A 15,700-nucleotide genomic window follows, 5' to 3' on the forward strand; every position below is an offset into this window, starting at 1 on the left:
TCCACAGACACCTTCAGTGCAGTGTGAACACAGTTTGTCCTCTCTGGATCTCCAGTTCTGTCTGTTGACCCGTCTCTACAGACACCTTCAGTGCAGTGTGAACACAGTCTGTCCACTCTGGGTCTCCAGTTCTGTCTGTGTCGACCCGTCTCTACAGATTCCTTTAGTGCAGTGTGAACACAGTCTTTCCTCTCTGGGTCTCCAGTTCTGTCTGTGTCGACCCGTCTCTACAGACTCCTTCAGTGCAGTGTGAACACAGTCTGTCCTCTCTGGGTCTCCAGTTCTGTCTGTGTCGACCCGTCTCCACAGACATCTTCAGTGCAGTGTCAACACAGTCTGTCCTCTCTGGATCTCCAGTTCTGTCTGTCAACCCGTCTCTACAGACTCCTTCAGTGCAGTGTGAACACAGTCTGACCTCTCTGGATCTCCAGTTCTGTCTGCGTCGACCCGTCTCCACAGACACCTTCAGTGCAGTGTGAACACAGTCTGTCCTCTCTGGATCTCCAGTTCTGTCTGTCGACCCGTCTCTACAGACAGACTGTGCTCACTCACATGATAGTTTGACAGTAGCTTTCTTTGTCGATTGTCTTTAATATTGATCAAATATGGTGCCAATTTATAATCAGTCTTGATTCTGTGGAAGTAGTTTAATTTATGCACTTGTGTGACTTTTTCTACTAAATAGCGCATAGGGTCACTCTCTGGGTGTCCTGCCCTGTGTGTAAAGGCACAGTGATGGAAGATATCTGGAGGTATGTCTGACAAATGGAACCAGAACTTAGCTGCTCTCTTCTGGATTTCATTGAGGAGAGGGAACCGGCCCAGTTCTGCTCTACAACCCAGACTCGAAGCATTTCTGTGAATTCCCAGGATGTTTTTGCAGAATTCTAGGTGGAAAATTTCAATAGGGCTTTTGTCCCATGATTCATAATTTAATTTATATTTGGGGCCCCAGATTTCACAGCCATATAGAAGTATAGGTTTGATGATGCTGTCAAAGACTTTCAGCCACAGTGTAATGGGGGGGTTGAATTTAAATAATGATGTTCTTATTCTATAATATGTCCTACAGGCTTTGTCAGTCAGATCTTTTATTGCCAAATCAAGTTGTCCTGAAGCAGAGATTGTAAGACCCAAATAATTATAGCAGTTGGTCATGATGAAGGATTTTTCCCCCGATTGTAAAAATATATTTATTGCTCATAATGCAATTTTTTTTTCTTCTGAAAAATCATGACTTTGGACTTCTCCATGTTTATTGGGAAAGCCCAATCACTGCTATATTTTGCTAAAATGGAGAGGCTTTCATGTAGTCCCTCTTCATTAGGTGACAGCAGCAGGAGGTCGTCAGCGTAAAGGAGGCATTTGATTTCTCTGCTATCTAAGATGAGTCCAGGGCAAGATGACTTTTGAAGGGTTGTGGCCAATTCATTTATATAAATATTAAACAGAGTTGGGCTGAGGCTGCAGCCTTGATGAACTCCCTTGGTCTGATTGAAATAATTGGTTCTTTTGTCATTAATCTTAACACAGCATTTATTGTCTTTGTACATGTCTTTTATGACATCATATGTCTTTCCTCCTGTTCCACTCTGGATGAGTTTCAGGAAGAGTCTGTCATGCCAAACAGAATCGAAGGCCTTTTTAAAGTCAATGAAGCAGCCAAATATTTTGCCTTATTTCTGTCTTTCTCTCTCTCATTCGCTCACTGTCTTTCTCTCATTCTCTCTCTCTCTCACACTCTTTTTCTCTCTCATTCTCTCTCTCTCTCTCTCTCACTCTTTTTCTCTCTCATTCTCTCTCTCTCTCACTCTCTCTCTCATTCTATCTCTCTCACTCTCATTCTCTCTCTCTCACTCTCTTTCTCGATCTCTCATTCTCTCTCACTCATTCTCTCTCTCTCATTCTCTCTCATTCTCTCTCTCATTCTCTCTCGTTCTCTCCCTCTCATTCTCTCTCTCTCATTCTCTCTCCCTCATTCTCTCTCGTTCTCTCCCTCTCATTCTCTCTCTCTCATTCTCTCTCTCTCATTCTCTCTCGTTCTCTCCCTCTATTTCTCGATCTCTCATTCTATCACTCTCATTCTCTCTTTCTCGATCTCTCATTCTCTCTCTCTCATTCTCTCTCGTTCTCTCCCTCTCTTTCTCGATCTCTCATTCTCTCTCTCGTTCTCTCCCTCTTTCTCGATCTCTCATTCTCTCTCTCTCATTCTCTCTCTCACACTCTTTCTCGATCTCTCATTCTCTCTCTCTCATTCTCTCTCTCACACTCTTTCTCTCTCTCTCTCATTCTCTCTCACTCTCTCTCTCTCATTTTCTCTCACTCTCTTTCTCTCATTCTCTCTCACTCTCTCTCTCTCATTTTCTCTCACTCTCTTTCTCTCATTCTCTCTCTCTCACTCTCTTTCTCGCTCTCTCTCACTCTCTCTCTCATTCTATCTCACTCTCATTCTCTCTCTCTCTCACTCTCTTTCTCGTTCTCTCACTCTCTCTCTCATTCTATCTCTCTCACTCTCTCTCATTCTCTCTCTCTCACTCTCTCTCTCATTCTATCTCTCTCTCACTCTCTCTCATTCTCTCTCTCTCTCTCTCTCTCCCTCTCTTTCTCGATATCTCATTCTCTCTCTCTCACTCTCTCTTTCTCTCTCATTCTCTCACTCTTTCTCTCTCACTCTCTTTCTTGCTCTCATTCTCTCACTTTCTATCACTCTCTTTCTCGCTCTCTCTCTCTAATTCTCTCTCTCTCTAATTATCCATCTCACACTCATTCTCTCTCTCTCACTATTTCTCTCTCTCTCTAATTCTCTATCTCACACTCATTCTCTCTCTCTCACTCTTTCTCTCTCTCTCTCTAATTCTCTATCTCTCTCTCATTCTCTCTCTAATTATCCATCTCACACTCATTCTCTCTCTCTCTAATTCTCTCTCTCTCATTCTCTCTCTCTCTAATTCTCTCTCTCTCTCTCTCTCTCTGCTTTCAGTCCAACAATCACGACTGAATATAAACCAGCCTTTTAGTGTTTTTCGTTCACCATCTTTTATATATTATTCACTAAAGAATCATGTCTAACATATATTATATTTGATTACTTCAGTAACTATAAAAATCATTAGACGGTGTGAAGTAATTCTCATTAAAGTAATCCTGAACTGTAATGGTAAACTATACATAAGTTAAATTAAAAATTAATGTGTGATGTCCATGATTAATTATTGCCTGTGACAGATATTAAACGGCAAGTAGCTTATTTTAAGTACAAAACACAATGCTGCATTTTAGATTCCGTTAGTCTATATATTATATATTTTTATTTCCTTATCGTGTCTAACAAAATAATGTATGCACATATGTAAACACCTGTCATATTTCCGCGATATTAAATTGTAGAATTAAATTCGAATTTAATACAAGTAAAACAGACGTGATCCGAGCGTTTCTCTCTTTAATCATTTAATAATAATCAAATCTGAAATTAAAGCATATTTAGATCCAGTGATTTTATTCGTCCGAGTGATTCACATCGATCGATATGATCAAATATCGAATTCATTTATCAGTGTTTTTAGGTTTTATTGTTATTAATATGATTAGGGTTGTAGGTTCCTAGCAATAATGATAAACGATTAAATAATAAACATCGATGAATGATTGATTAGATGCTTTATATATATATATATATATATATTCCAATAATCAATATTTTTTCGTGTAGAATATTTTTTAGCAGAAATGTGTGGCCCAAAATCCATTTAGAAATTTGAGCATCTATATTACTCAATTATATATTTTAATGTTTATTAAAAATGCCATTTTTAAATAATGCATGCACATTTCCCTCTCATAAACAGGCAAAATTAGTCATTTTTAATAGGCCTTCTTGTGTTTTAATCATATTCCCCACAAGAAATAGAATAAAAACTGAAATAGAATAATAATATTCCAGATAAACTATGATTAACGATTGTTTTTGAATGGATTTGCAGATATACAGGTTGAAGATTTTCGTTTTTAATCGCAGAAGTAAAATAGAGTGGCGTCTGCTGCCACCCAGCGGCCGGTTCATGAACAGCAGCGAATATATATACACACTAGATTTACGTCCAAAAATTACATTTAAATACATTTTGTATTAAACCATTTAAAACACTTTTTAATTCATGTTCATAGAAATTAACATTATAAAATAGCATCTGTATGAATGACAAACACCAACTGTAAAACACCTCGTACAGGCCATTTTTTGTGTGAAATGTCTGTTTTTTCTGCTAAATGAATGTAAGTGTGAGGAACAAAGACAGCAGCAGTCACATGCCTTTGAAAAAGGATCGACTTTATTTACAGGAGCATTTCCGTGAGGGTTTCAGATAAAAATGATTTCTTATACATGGCCTCATTGAGACAAAGCGGTGTCCTTTCTCTCTCTCACACGCTCTCTGATGGCGAGCTGAGGGACGATTCCAGCGCTCGGCAGTGTGTGTGTGTGTGTGTGTGTGTGTGTGTGTGTGAACGTTGCCCAGTCATGTTGGCAGAGAGAGACGCTGGTAAAGAGATGCAGCAATATGTTGTGTTGTCTTTTCTTCAGTGACTTTCTCCCTTCTTCCCGACAACCTGCATTAAACACACACGCACGCATGCACAAACACACACACGCACACATGCACACACACAAAGACGCGTGCACACACATACACAAAGACACGTGCACACACACACACACACACACACAATACAAACATCAAGAACAATAAAAAAAAAATAAAAATAAAAAAAAAACACATTTAACTTCCAAACTGTATTTCAGAATAAAAAAAAACTATATTTGGCAGAAAATAATGGTTTTATTATCCATCAGGACTGGATTAGATGTGGAAATGTTAGAGAAATTTGTTTTTGATCAGCTCTGCATGTGACTAAAAACAGAAATAAATTATTTGAACATCAAACTGTAATAGGCTGAATGAGTTTTGGAGGCGGAGCTCTCACCCGTTTGAAGTCGCTCATGTTTGTCGCCTGGACAGGGGTTCCGATAAACGTCAAATAGTTCACTTTTGTTGTCTCCTCGTCACCTTGGTTCGACTTAATAAATAACTGAAAATAAAAACGAGTGGAAAATGAGAACCGGCATTCGTTTCCATTTGGTAAACACAAAAGAACAGAAATTTAGTCACCATTCACTTTCGTTGTTTCAAACATCTCCTTTTATGTTCCACAGAAGAAAGTTTGGAACAACATGAGGGTGAGTAAATAATGTTTAGGGATGCACTGATCATTTGTAGCTCAGCGAGTAAAGACTCGGACTATCACCCCTGAAGTCGCGAGTTCGAATCCAGGGTGTGCTGAGTGACTCCAGCCAGGTCTCCTAAGCAACCAAATTGGCCCGGTTGCTAGGGAGGGTAGAGTCACACGGGGTAACCTCCTCGTGGTCGTGATTAGTGGTTCTCGCTCTCAATGGGGCGTGTGGTAAGTTGTGCGTGGATCGCGGAGAGTAGCATGAGCCTCCACATGCTGTGAGTCTCCACGGTGTCACGCACAACGAGTCACGTGATAAGATGTGCGGATTGACGGTCTCAGAAGCGGAGGCAACTGAGACTTGTCCTCCACCACCCGGATTGAGCCGAGTAACCGCGCCACCATGCGGACCTACTAAGTAGTGGGAATTGGGCATTCCAAATTGGGAGAAAAGGGGATAAAATAAAAAATAACATTTTTTTTGGGTGAACTGTTCCTTTAAATGTCTGAACATTTGCAGTATTATATGTTTAATGAACGTACAGTCACGCTGTTGACGTTCTGAAACTTGACGTATCGGAGCGGGATCAGTCCGTCATCTTTGTAGTCTTCCTCTGACAGATCAAGTGTCTGTGTGGCTTCACTTCTCTCTGCGTCGTCAAAACCCATCGAACGAGGAAGGTTAATGAAGATCTTCACACTCTTTGGAGCTTGAGCTGAGAATGGAGCGAAACACAGATGAAGAGACGTGAACACAAGGTGAACATTTATTACACAACCTCTATAAAGATCCAGCAGAGGTTTCTCAAACACAAACTGTTGTTGGTTGCTTTACATGTCTTTACATCTCTTCCTGTAAAGTGGGCGGTTCTTGGCTAAAATATGCAGCAAAGTGAAGCCTTTATGCTGATAGTCAAAACTCTGACTACATGCATGAGACAGAGAGAGATGTCTCACCGAGCTCAACAGACTGCAGTTTCATGGAGTAGAGTTTGACAGGTTGATTGAACGCCATCGTGATCAGCAGCTGCAAACAGAAACAAAAGAGATCATATTTGTACACTGTGTACAGTAAAACTAAACCTGAAAGAAACTCTGACATTACATGCACAGAAAGTAAACATTACTGTCGCATTTTACAGTTTTACTTTCAGTTTACCATCAGGTGCAGTAGAGAACATATAACCTCATCTGCAGAGAGTACACGCTCCGCACTAACTGAACCATCTCACCTGTTCATCGCAGTCTGACTCCAGGTAAGAGGAGTCCTTGATTAAGCAGTTATCAAAACCACAGTCATCGCTCTCGTTGAGACATTCACAGCCCACTTTATTCACAAACGGCATCAGGTCCATCTGAACACACACCACACAAGAATTGCATTCTACACTACAAAAACAACACAATCAAATCTGCACTTAAAGGGACAGTTCAACCAAAAATGCCATCCCAGATGTGTATGACTTTCTTTCTTCTGCTGAACACAAATGAAGGTTTTTATTAGAATATCTCAGTTCTGTAGGTCCATACGATGCAAGTGAATGGTGGCCAGAACTCTGAAGCACCAAAAAGCACACAAATGCAGTATAAAAGTAATCCAGTGGTTTTCCATCCATGTCTTCAGAAGCATATGATAGGTGTAAGTGAAAAACAGATCAATATTTAAGTCCTTTTATACTATAAATTCTCCTCCCTTCCCAGTAGGTGGCGATATGCACAAAGAATGCAAATCGCCAAAAACAAAAGAAGAATGTGAAAGTGAAAGTGGAGATTTATAGTAAAAAAAAGGACTTAAATATTGATCTGTTTCTCCCTCACACCTATCATCTCTTCTGACGACATGGATTAAACCACTGGATTAGTTTTATACTGCATTTGTGTGCTTTTTGGTGCTTCAAAGTTCTGGCCACCATTCACTTGCATTGTATGGACCTACAGAACTGAGATATTATAATAAAAATCTTCATACACAAAGTCATACACATCTGGAATGGCATGAGGGTGAGTAAATGATGAGAAGTTTCATTTTTGGGTGAACTATTCCTTTCAATCATCACATAAAACTCAAGCTGCATTTTCACGTACTTATTACCCCCCCTAGTGGCAGTCGTGATGAACTTTATTGCTCACAATGGATTTTATTAATTAGGGAAAAGCTATCAACGGTTTACCTCAGAAAGACATTACTGTGTGTGATTTAGCTGAGCAGATGGATGAATTTACTGTAATTCATGATTAATATTCTCTCAGTATTATTAATAGTATTATTTATTATTCATATTGTTTTTATAGTTAGTGTTATGATAATAACAGCAACAACAACCATAATTCAGCAAATAGGAAAGTAGGTTTCGCATGTGCAGAAATAAATGACACGCGTACATATTTAATCACACATTAACTGTAATTACAAACGTTTTTGTGCCACATTTGCAACGTAAACAATCATTTCTGACTTCTACATTCATAACTGATTAAAATACAGAAGTAGCAGACATTTAGAATAAAGGTTAGGACAAAATCCGTTGATATTTCTTACTTCGCGCTGATAGCTTTGAATGAATACATCACTTCCGGTCGAGCGGTCGCATACGGTCTACTCGCACAAGGTCGACCGATAGTGGATTTTTCCGATACCGATAACTAAGGTGTTGGGAAAGGTTGATAACCGATTAATGGGATGATAGTTTGTTCAACCAAAAATCCAATAATGACCAGAAAAAAAAATTCAAGTTTGGTGCATAACGTGGGATTTTTATTTATAAACATGCCCGAAACACTCTTCTTATAACAAGAATATTATTTTTTTTATAATTTATTCCCCTTTTCTCCCCAATTTGGAATGCCCAATTCCCACTTAGTAGGTCCTCGTGGTGGTGCGGTTACTCACCTCAATCTGGGTGGAGGATGACGAGTCTCAGTTGCCTCCGCTTCCGAGACCGTCAATCCGCACATCTTATCACGTGACTCGTTGTGCATGACACCGTGGAGACTCACAGCATGTGGAGGCTCATGCTACCCTCCACGATCCACACACAACTTACCACACGCCCCATTGAGAGCGAGAACCACTAATCGCGACCACGAGGAGGTTACCTCATGTGACTCTACCCTCCCTAGCAACCGGGCCAATTTGGTTACTCAGGAGGCCTGACTGGGGTCACTCAGCACACCCTGGATTCAAACTCGCGACTCCAGGGGTGGTAATCAGCGTCAATACTCTCTGAGCTACCTAACAAGAATATTATTATTCTTACTCTTATTTTGAAATTATGAAAAAACTCAGCATAGATTTGTCGATAACCGATAGTTCCAAAAAGCAACTATCGGCACTGATTAATCGGTAAAACCGATATATCGGTCTACCTTTAATTTCAACACAGCCAAAGCTCAAATCGGGTCCGAAAATGCCACATCCGGAGATGGTCAGGACTCCACGCAGCCCCTGCACGACTCTCCATTGGAAATGAATGACTTCTGGTCTATCGTCTGTCATTTGTCAGATGCATTGGAAAGGCAGCTTCAGTGTAAATGATTATATTTACATGATGAAAGGACTCACGTAGCCTTTGGGAATATCAGAGTCTTCGTTGCTCCCGGGATCGTTTTCCACATGCTGTTTGATTTTCTCCTCCAGTCCGGAAGCGTCTGCGCCCTGATACTGGTCCACACGCACTTTGTTTCGGAAAAACAGGAACGTCGGCGTTGCTGAGATGTTATTAGCTGCAGCTGTTGCCTAAGAGACGGAAAATGGACGAGTCAGCGGGGTCAAGACTCTCAAAAGCACTTGTGCATTGCTCTCGTGATCTCTCTCTCTCACCTGACAGACGTGGACGTCCACTTCCAGAAACACAACGTGAGGATATTTGTTGCTCAACATGTTGAACGCTGGAGCTATTCTGACACAAGGACGACACCTGAGAGAACACGATCAACAAAAAGTGACACATAAAGAGACAGAAATAAAACAAGCGTTAAATTACTGGACACAACATATTAGAGGTAGACCGATATATCGGTTTTACCGATTCATCGGTGCCGGTAATCTGTAAAAATCTATACAGATAGTTGCATATCGTTTTTTATTATTCCTCCGTGTTTCTTAATAGTTCATCATCAATATGTTTATCCTCACTTCAATGCCTATTTTGTTATTTTTATTAGATAAGTATCTAAATTAAAGTGAGGGCATACAATGAAAAACGCCACTATATGGAAACGTGCCTCGTTGGCGCATTTAACGTGTCTCCAATCATATCTTATATGTGTATATATAAAACCAGTCATCTGGTGAAGATATACGTTATAAATTTTAATTTGGTTAATAAGTATAGAGCATTGCAATGGAGCCAAGTCTGCCTCATTTCAGAATAAGAGTCCCCGGTGTGTTTCGGGCTTGTTTATAGTTAAAAGTCCCGCATTATGCAGCAAATCTTATCGGGATTTTATTTATTTTGGACTCTTGTCACCTTGCACTGTATCACACACAATGTAAGCTTTCTTAAATGCTACTTTGATATATACCAGGGTTTTGTTTGACAACCTTTTGCACATACCATGGTATTATTTAAGGTACTTGAAAAATACCATGTTATCACCATTCAATGGTATATCTCTAAGAAAACACCACTGTACATTTAGTAAGAAACATACTGAATGTTTACCATATTGATGTTCCATTGTATTTAAATTGAATTGTATAGTATTTCAAATAATACTATGGTATTACCATCATTGCAGTGTCCCAGATGGTATTACCATGGTATATTTTTATGGTAATATCATCATGGTCTTGTAATGCCACTGTTCTTAATGAGGCAAAGCTGCAGTACTGTGGCAGTACCATAGTATAGGAATGTTATTGCATGGTAATGCCATGGTACTTTGATATATACCATGGTACATATCCACATACCATGATATTACCATGTTATTTTGATCAATGGTATATGTATATGGTAATACCCTAGTATTTTAGTAAATGTAATAAGTCATGCTGGTTCTGTTCTCCTCAGCTCAGTCTGATCAGCTGTGTGTGTGTGTGTGTGTGTGTGTGTGTGTGTGTGTGTGTGAGGCCGCTGTGGCCGAACCGAGGAACACACACACACACACACACACACACTCAAACAAACTCACCCGCTCATGGTGAACTTCACCACGGCCAGCCGGGATCCTGCGCCGCTCAGCTCCGCCTGGAACTCTGAGTCCGTCCCGATCACCTTCACCCCCACCATGACTCTCAAACACGTGTGATCGATCACTGATCAGCGCGATGAATCACCGGAAATCGATCCGATTGATCAGAAACACTGAGGAGATCCGCGAGGAACGACACTTCAGCCGGATCACACTTCCTGTGTAATGATGATGACGACGGCAGGCGGATTGACCAATCACAGACGAGGAAAGAGAAAAAAGGGGCGGTGTCCAGTGAAAGTCACCACGAAAACCGTCTTGTAATGTCGCAAAGCGAAACAACAAGCGTTAGCAACTGTCGTAACGTGTCTTACATAGTTTTGTATGTATTTATTTGCTTTTATTAATTATCCTCACTGATGCTCACCTTATATTTTTTATGTCATTAAAGGAATATTCCTGGCTCAATATACGTTAAGCATAATCGGCATAATGTTGATTACCACAAAATAATTTCACCTCATCCCTCCTCTGTATTCCAGTGAGACACTTACAATGGAAGTCAATGGGGCCAAATTTTGGAGGGTTTAAAAAGGCAGAAATGTGGAGCTTATAATTTTGTAAAAGCCCTTACATTAAGTCTTCTTTTAAAACGTGTGGATTATTTGAGCTGGAAAGTTGTTTAAATAATTGTTTTTGCGGTAATTTTAGGGTTTATGGTGTTACATCGTCATGGCAACAAAGTTGTAAATTTGGATATAACTTTACACAGATGCAGTTAGTATGTGATTTATCACACTAAAATCATGTTAACACACATATCTGGGCCTATACTTTTGAAACAGTATTTTAATGTTTACGGATTGGCTCCATTCACTTCCATTGTAAGTGTCTCACTGTAACACAGATTTGTGCTTTTTTTAAAGAAAAGGAGGGACGAGTCGAAATTATTTTTTGTGGTAATCAACATTATGCCACAAATGTGGTCAATTGAGCTTAACTTGTAATGAACCCGGAATATTCCTTTAAGAGCCTTTATTGTAACGTCAATTTATTAAAAGTCGTTACCCTTAATTTTACTGTCGATAATAATGAAACCAAATCAGCAAACGTGTAAAGTGCAAAAAAAATAAACAAATACAAAAAGTAAACTGACAATAAAAAATATGAAATATATTTAAATTATTTAAATGATTAATTATTTCAGTAATAAATAACAGATTTTAAATTATTATTAAAGGAATAAAATAACATATATATATATAATTATTATTATTATTATTACTTTTCTTTGTGTGTCTGCTGGAGCACATTTGAAAACATGCCCAGGATCAGGGGTATAGCTACGTGGTGGCCATGGGTGGCCAGTGCCACCCCTGATTGAAGCTTGGTCACCCCCTGTTGTGCAAAGCACTTTTGACAACACTGACAGACAGGTGAAATTTTTTTGCCGCTCTATGACGCAAACAGTCTGCACTATTCAGGCTGAACTGCTGCAAACCGCCCACATGGCACAAACCTCTGTGTGTAGAGGTGTGACATCATATAATGACTGTTGCAGTGTATGGGATCAAAATTCCACCAAATGTATTGCGGTCACGGATCCAAAAATAATAAGCGTGAATCAAAATAATAAGTGTGAATCAAAAAATAAGTGCAGATAAAAAAATAAGCACAAAAATAATTAAAAAGCACAGAAAAAAATAACAAGCATGAATGAAAAATATATAAACACATTTAAAATATGCTGCAAAAAAACAAAAATTAAAGCAAAGTCATCAGAATTGCAAACAAAACCTTGCTTTTCTTGGTTATATTACTGTTTTTTGTGCTCTCTGATAATTTTGCTCATATGTTCATTTCTTTGTACGCTTACGCTGTATTTTTCTTTGCTTTTGTTTCCGAGTTCTGCGCTTGATTTTCCAAAACTTGTGAGTAGAGTTTCATGTAAATCAGGGGGCGTTTTGCGTCCCTATTGGTCCACTAGTTCTTGATAGACAGCTCCTCCTCTAGCCAATCATTGGAAGAGGGGAGGTGACGTCACTTTAGTGCGACTCCGACGGCTGCTGCTCAAGATTATATTATTTGTAGTTGATAGATACGCTTCTTGTGTCTGTTTTGAGTATTTTCTGCCAGCTCTAGGAAACAATGTGTTGTCCGTTAACACATGTATTGAGTAAGATGAATTAAGTTAGCAGAGTCTTTAATTTAGGCATTATTTAAGACTGCCTTGTTTGTAGATTATTGGCTGCATATCTAAAAAAATAAAAATAAAAAAAATAAAATAAAAAAAATATGGTGTGGATGTTTGATGCATGTTTTTAGTAGCTGTACCAATGTAGTCGCGAGTTCAGAACTTGATCCGCTTTTCCATGAAATAAAATCCAGATCCCGACACCAAGGCCTATTACAATACTGATGAATATAGAAATACTTACATATAATTTGACTTATTTTTAATTTTTTATTATTATATCACAAATCTAAAAGGTGTGCATTATTGCTGACACCTACATGCACACTTTGGAGTTGGTTGTATGCCTGTAAGTCTTTTGCTTCAAATGTTACTGGAGTTGTATACTCTATGTTATGGAAATGTTTGTAAATGTTTTGGGTATGTATGCTCCAACGTTGCTGTATCTTTAGAGACGGTCCCTAAATTTGCGACTATTTGAGAATCAAGAACGTCCAACGTCAAGCCAACTTCATTGCATTATTTATTGACGTGGGGACGCTTGGTCACTTGTTTCAGATTTCGCTGCAGTATCATGGAAAAAGAAACTACATGTAGCCGTGCCAACGATGCCAATGTAGGATCAGTACATTACGGCACATTCAGCAACATGGAAAAGTGGATCAAGTTGGGTTCTGAACTCGCGACTACATTGGTACAGCTAGTAAAAACATGCATCAAACATCCACACCAACCCAGCCTTGTTTTTTAGATATGCAGCCAGTACATTTTTTTCTTCTTTTCTTTAATGTCTCTTTTTTTCAGGTTTTGTTGTGATGCCATTGGATTTTGTAGTGCTTCTCGACACCACTGTCTACTCTGAAACGACTCTTTACAGTTGTGTGTTGTTATTCACCTGCTTTGTTGGGCTGCAGTAAGACTCCACAAATATGCTCTATCCACGACAAGCATCATAATTAAACTCCTTAAACTCTGGTGCATTTTTGGGCTGCCGTCTGCAAATTTAAAAGCTCTCATTTTATTCCAGTAGTTGGCAGGAAGCAATAGGAAAAAAAAATAATAATTCTATCACATTCCATCACACTATACGGATCTGAAATGTAGGTGGTGCTCTTTAACCTTCACAGATGTGCTCGTCCATAGACATTCAGTCTAATTTTCAGTTCAAGCACCACCCTCATTGTTTCATTGAATATCTTAGCCTCTGAGTGGACTAGAAGCTCAATTTAGGTGTGTGACGAGGAGGAGGGTGTGGCCGGGCCGTGAGGGTGCACGGCCGGCGCCGAGACAATTAATCAGCAGGAGCGAGAGATAAAAGGGTGCCAGAGATGCCAGTTCGGGAGAGAGAGAGACACACGCAGCACACTGTGTGTGTGTGTTTATGTTTACTTTGTTGTTTCAGTTACGTCATTAAAGTTATGTTGACTGTCCTGCCGCTTCCCGCCTCCTCCCTGCCCGTCCTGGACCCATTCCAAGGTGTCATTAGAAAGCTGAGATCCTCCCCTTTGCGATAGTACATAACATTTTGTCATCAATAGACGAAAATATATTTTCTGATTATTTGTTTTGCATGCTTGTCCTTCTGGCATATTTTGTTCTGGACATCTAAGACATAACATTGGATTATTCAGCCAAGCAAGCTCACGACAAGTAAAAAATGTCTAATTTTAGAGAACTTCCTAAGCTAAAAGCAGATATAATGTTTTTGGCTACTTGGGTCTTACAGTGGCAGTTATCGGAGCATAAGAGACTTTTACATTTGATAACTCACAGAAATCATATTTCACTTTGTGAGTTTTTTGAAAATCTTTCGAACTGTGATATTAGGGCAACATATATCCATACAGTCATATTCCTGAGAATGAGAGCTTTCATTTGATATATGACTTGTCCATTTATGTGCTATGTGAAGGACTTTTATTTTCATATAAATATTTCACCCCATTACCTCTAGGGGGCGCTACTATTCAACGCGAATATTTCGAGGCCTTTTGTTATTTTAATTAACATAAATGCAGTATTGATGGTTATATCAGAAAAGTCCACATTTTAAGCTTTCAAATGATACATCATATGCCTGACTTATGTATACAGAGACTTTAACGTTTTTAGTGTAAACTTTGTTTCGCGATATAGCGCCCCCATAGAGTTTAAGGGGTTTTAAAGGAATATTCCAAGTTCAATACAAGTTAAGCTCAATTAACAGCATGTTTGGCATAATGTTGATTACCACAAAAATAATTTTGACTCATCCATCCTTTATTAAAATAAATAAATAAATTACAAATTGCAGTTACAGTAAGGCACTTACAATAGAAGTGAATGGGGCCAATCCATAAACACAAAAATACACATTGTTTTTAAAAGTATAAACACAAGACATAAAGATTATAGGTGTTATCATGATTTTAGTGTGATAATCGCTTACTAACCTTTTCTGTGTAGAGTTATATTGAATATTACAACTTCGTTATCATGACAACGAAATCCTGTAATCCCAGTATTGGATATACGTTTGCACAGAAAAGGCAAGTAGTGGTTTTATAACACTAAAATCATGTTAACATGTATAATGTTTACATCCTGCGGCTATACTCTTGAAACAGTGTGTACTTTAGCGATTATGGATTGTCCCCATTCACTTCTATTGTAAGTGCCTTACTGTAACCGTTATTTGTTTGTTTGTTATTTTATAAACGAGCGGTGAGTCTAAATTTTTTTGTGGTAATCAAGATTGTGCAACAAATGCTGTTGCTTGAGCTCAACTTGGAATATTCCTTTAATATCGCCCATATATAGTGCTAATGATTTGAACAAACTCCTAATCCTTGTATTTAACTTTGTGTGTAACTTTTATTTGCCACATTTTGAAGTCTTAAGAGGTTTCAAAGACACAACATAAGTTTTCTTCTGCACTCAGAATACATGTGAATGAATTTTCTAATATATATATATATATATATATATATATATATATATATATATATATATATATATATATATATATAAATTATATATATATATAGATTGATTCTTTGACTGGCAACAGAAAACAACCAACCGTTATCGCGCTTATTAAAGGTCCCGCCCCCTGACCTCACAGCGACCAATCGGCTTCCCTGAAGAAAGCACCCTCCTGCG

At 38.7% G+C, this 15,700-nt stretch overlaps 1 protein-coding gene across 1 annotated transcript; it reads right to left on the bottom strand.

The window, feature by feature from the left end:
• Positions 1-4,311: 4,311 nt before the first annotated feature.
• On the bottom strand, positions 4,312-10,592 carry LOC127429274 (thioredoxin-like protein 1). The gene is made up of 8 exons (XM_051678223.1): positions 10,366-10,592; positions 9,050-9,146; positions 8,792-8,965; positions 6,462-6,584; positions 6,187-6,256; positions 5,773-5,945; positions 4,984-5,088; positions 4,312-4,608 (listed from the first exon to the last, which is right to left on the bottom strand). Exons 1-8 carry the CDS (start codon positions 10,461-10,463, stop codon positions 4,579-4,581), a joined length of 870 nt encoding a protein of 289 aa, XP_051534183.1. The 5' UTR covers positions 10,464-10,592; the 3' UTR covers positions 4,312-4,578.
• Positions 10,593-15,700: the final 5,108 nt, after the last annotated feature.

Source organism: Myxocyprinus asiaticus, chromosome 38 (genome assembly GCF_019703515.2).
Source record: "Myxocyprinus asiaticus isolate MX2 ecotype Aquarium Trade chromosome 38, UBuf_Myxa_2, whole genome shotgun sequence".
Lineage (NCBI taxonomy): Eukaryota > Metazoa > Chordata > Actinopteri > Cypriniformes > Catostomidae > Myxocyprinus > Myxocyprinus asiaticus.